The following is a 3,192-nucleotide window of genomic DNA, read 5'->3' as shown; positions in this document are numbered from 1 at the left end:
AGATGAAGCCCTCAGAGGGAAAATGGACTCAAAGAAAGAGGTGGGGGAATAACAGCATTTCCTTGTGCACGTTCCTTGATCTTTGGAGCCAACCTGGTCATCACTGGATGCAGCGCTGGGGAGGCTCTTGAGACCGCACTGCTGCTGCTGCTGCTGCTGATGGCATAGTGCTGCTACGCAGCGTTTTCCGTTCCCTCTCCGAAACCCACCTTCTCCCTTCTCTTCCCGTCTCTCCTGAGAACTGGTTCTCTGCCACCCGGTGTGAGCCTCACAAGCACAGCTCTGTGCAGGAGAACCTCTTTCACTGTTCATTTCTAAGGATCCGTTTCAACCAATGCTGCAGATCCATGTACTGGTTCATTGCCTGAGAGTGGGCAACGGGATCCATCACCAGGTCATGGAAGAGATTATATGACCTGGCCATTAGGACCTCTGGGGGCAAGCGGATGCCCTGAGGAAGCCTCCGGTTGCCCACAATGAAGTGATTGAGGCGTCTGCTTTCCACAGACGTGCGCAGGCTCTCTCTGATATCCATCAGCCGCCTCACAAAATGTCTCCTGCGCCACTGTGACGCGGGCAAGATGCTCAGGAGGTGCATGACAATGGTCTTGATGGTATAGGTGGAAAAGCCTAAGCCCAGCTGAAGACGAGTGAAGAACTGCAGGCATTTCAGGTGCAAGCTGTCATGGGGAGCCCACCTGGCAATGTACCTGAAGAACTTCATCTCGGCCACAGCGTAGCTCTCTGGCCAGATTGTGCTGGAGGTGTGGGCTTGCCTAGGCTGGCTGCTCACAAAGACGTCTGAGTTGCCTTGCTGCACCCCAAAGAGTATCTCGATCCGGTAGCTTTCTCTGCCATTGGTCACCTTGAACTGGCAGGAGCGTCTGGGGGGCAGCAGCACTAAATGCCAATGGTGTGACTCAGGCAAAGCCGGCCAGATTGCTCTCACCAGCTGGTAGAACCAGCGGGCAGTTTTCTCCACGTCCAGGTAGGAGCCCGTGCACAGGGTATGAAGGAGGCTGGGATCCTGATGCCTCCTCAGCTCCTCCTCAGGGTGGTGCAGGAAGCACAGCATGTTCTCAGCCTGCTGCTCACTCGTGCAGGTGCACTCCTGCTGCACGCGGATGTGGAAGTTCCTCAAGCGCCTCTGCCGTGCAGTGTCCAGCTCTAGGTGGAAGCTGTGCCCTCGGGGAGGTGTCATGGGTATGAGCACCTGGTACACAACATCCTGCTCCCGGGGACTCCAACCTTCGAAGGCACTGCCCACCCCAATGGCTCCTTGCAGCACCGGATAGAAACTGTTAGACAAGACCAATTGAAAATAAATTGCAAAATGCTCCATCAGGGTTCTTGTCCACATGCATCCTCCCTGCAGGTCCTGCACAGGCCACTGTATGCGCTCCATTATGATTCTTCCAAAGTTGTCGGCACGATCACGGAATTCTTGCACTTGATTTGCAACGTCATTGACGTTCGCTGCATTGGCAGCCTCATTGCCAGCTTCATTCGCAGCAGCATTGTCGACATCCTCTGCATGGCCATCATCGCTGTCGTCTTCCTCCACCTCCATTTCATTGTCTCCTTCATCTTCATTTCCAAAGTCTTCTTCATGTGCATGCACATTTTCAACCTCCTCTTCATTTACACCATCATGTCCTTCTCCTTGCTCCTCTGTCCTCAGGCTCCCTTTCCTCCACATACACCACAGTGCCAAGAGAAGGAGCAGGAGCCCAGCAAGAGCCCAGACCTGCCAGTGCTGCCGGGCAGAGGAGAGCAGGTCTCCCCAGGCCAAGACACTCTGCTTCACCAGGACCAGATGCTCCACCTCCCACTGCAGACGAATCTTCTCCTCTTCCTGGAGCTTGGCACGCACCTCCATTCGCAGACGTGTCACCTCGTCCAAGCCATCACCCACGGGCTGTGGGTACTGGAATAAACTTTGCAAGAGCAAGAGCCACAATACCCAGGTATCCATGGTCTGCAGGAGGATGGAGAGAAGGCCTTGAGAGGGAGGGGCTGAGAGGGAGGCAGCTGGCAGCAGGGATTGTGGGGGGGCAGCAGGGACAGGAATTCCAGGGATCTGGGAGCAGGAAGCACAGGACCCCCGGGGAGCTGGCAAGCAGCCAGGCCCGTTCCGCTGCCCCAGCAGCAGCAGCAGCAGCAGCAGCAGCAGCAGCAGCAGCACGGTGTCCTGCCCAAGGCTGGGCCATGAGGGGCTGTTCCTGGATGCAGGGGGAAAAGCCAGCCCCGGGTACTGCGTTTCTGCCCCGGCCCTTATCCCCAGCCCAGCCTCCCCACCATGTGTGCACTCACCGCTTGCCCGAGCAATACAGGGCCAGCGTTACCTGCTGGGGCCTTGTATAGCTGCCCCCATTTGTGACATGGCCCCGTGATGTCATGGACGTCACAGTACACCACAGCCAGCCCAGCCCCACCCTTTGTCCCCACCCCAGCTCAGACTGTGGCAGGGGCCCTGGGGTACCGGTTAAGGCAGCCTTTGAGTGAATCTTCTTCAAAGAACCTCTCTTGGCCCTTCTCTTGTCTTTTTTCTCAGCTGCCCTCCACTGGCAATCTCACAGATATCCATGTTGGAAGGCACTCTTGAGGATCACAGAGTCAAAGCCTTGACTCCGTGCTGATCTTCAGTTAAATCTCTGAGTCGTCAAGGTTCGAAAATCCTGAAGTCTATCTAAAGTTTAACACTATCCATTCCGCTACTCATCTAGGCCCCAAAATGTCCCATCCACATGGGTTTTTATTCTCTCTGAGTGTGGTGATCTAGTCATTTTCCTGGGCAACATGTTCTTAGGCCTGATGTTCTTTTTGTTGAAATGATCCAATCTGAAACTGCTTTTGCACAACCTGAGGTATTTTTCTCTGGTGATGTTTGTTCCCTGTGCTGATATAATAACCCCACCCTGGTAACAACCTCTCTTCAAGGGCGCTGAAGACAATTATAAGGTCTCCCTGGGGCACTTTTTCTCTGCTGGACACTTCCACTTCCCTCAGGCCTTCTTCATCACACTTGTGCTTCAGACTGTTCCTCAGTTCCATTTTGCTTCTGTGCATACACTCAAGCACATCCATATCTTTCTTGTCATGAGGGGACCAAAAGTGGATGCAGGATTTGTAGTATAGCCTCACCAGTTCCCTGTGGGGGAGAACAATCACTGCTCTGCTCCTGCCGGCCTC

General features: G+C 54.5%; 1 protein-coding gene across 1 annotated transcript; it reads right to left on the bottom strand.

The window, feature by feature from the left end:
• Positions 1-301: 301 nt before the first annotated feature.
• LOC134417992 (inositol 1,4,5-trisphosphate receptor-interacting protein-like 1) lies at positions 302-1,894 on the bottom strand. Its single transcript, XM_063155844.1, has one exon. The coding sequence runs from the start codon at positions 1,877-1,879 to the stop codon at positions 302-304; it is 1,578 nt and encodes a 525-aa protein (XP_063011914.1). The 5' UTR covers positions 1,880-1,894.
• Positions 1,895-3,192: the final 1,298 nt, after the last annotated feature.

Source organism: Melospiza melodia, chromosome 4 (assembly GCF_035770615.1).
Source record: "Melospiza melodia melodia isolate bMelMel2 chromosome 4, bMelMel2.pri, whole genome shotgun sequence".
NCBI classification, from domain to species: Eukaryota; Metazoa; Chordata; class Aves; order Passeriformes; family Passerellidae; genus Melospiza; species Melospiza melodia.
Note: the sequence above shows the minus strand (reverse complement) of the source record. Positions and strands in the feature narration are given on the sequence as shown.

Coding starts and splice junctions, on each gene's coding strand:
- LOC134417992 (XM_063155844.1), bottom strand. CDS start 1,879: ATGGAGGTGCGTGCCAAGCTCCAGGAAGAGGAGAAGATTCGTCTGCAG.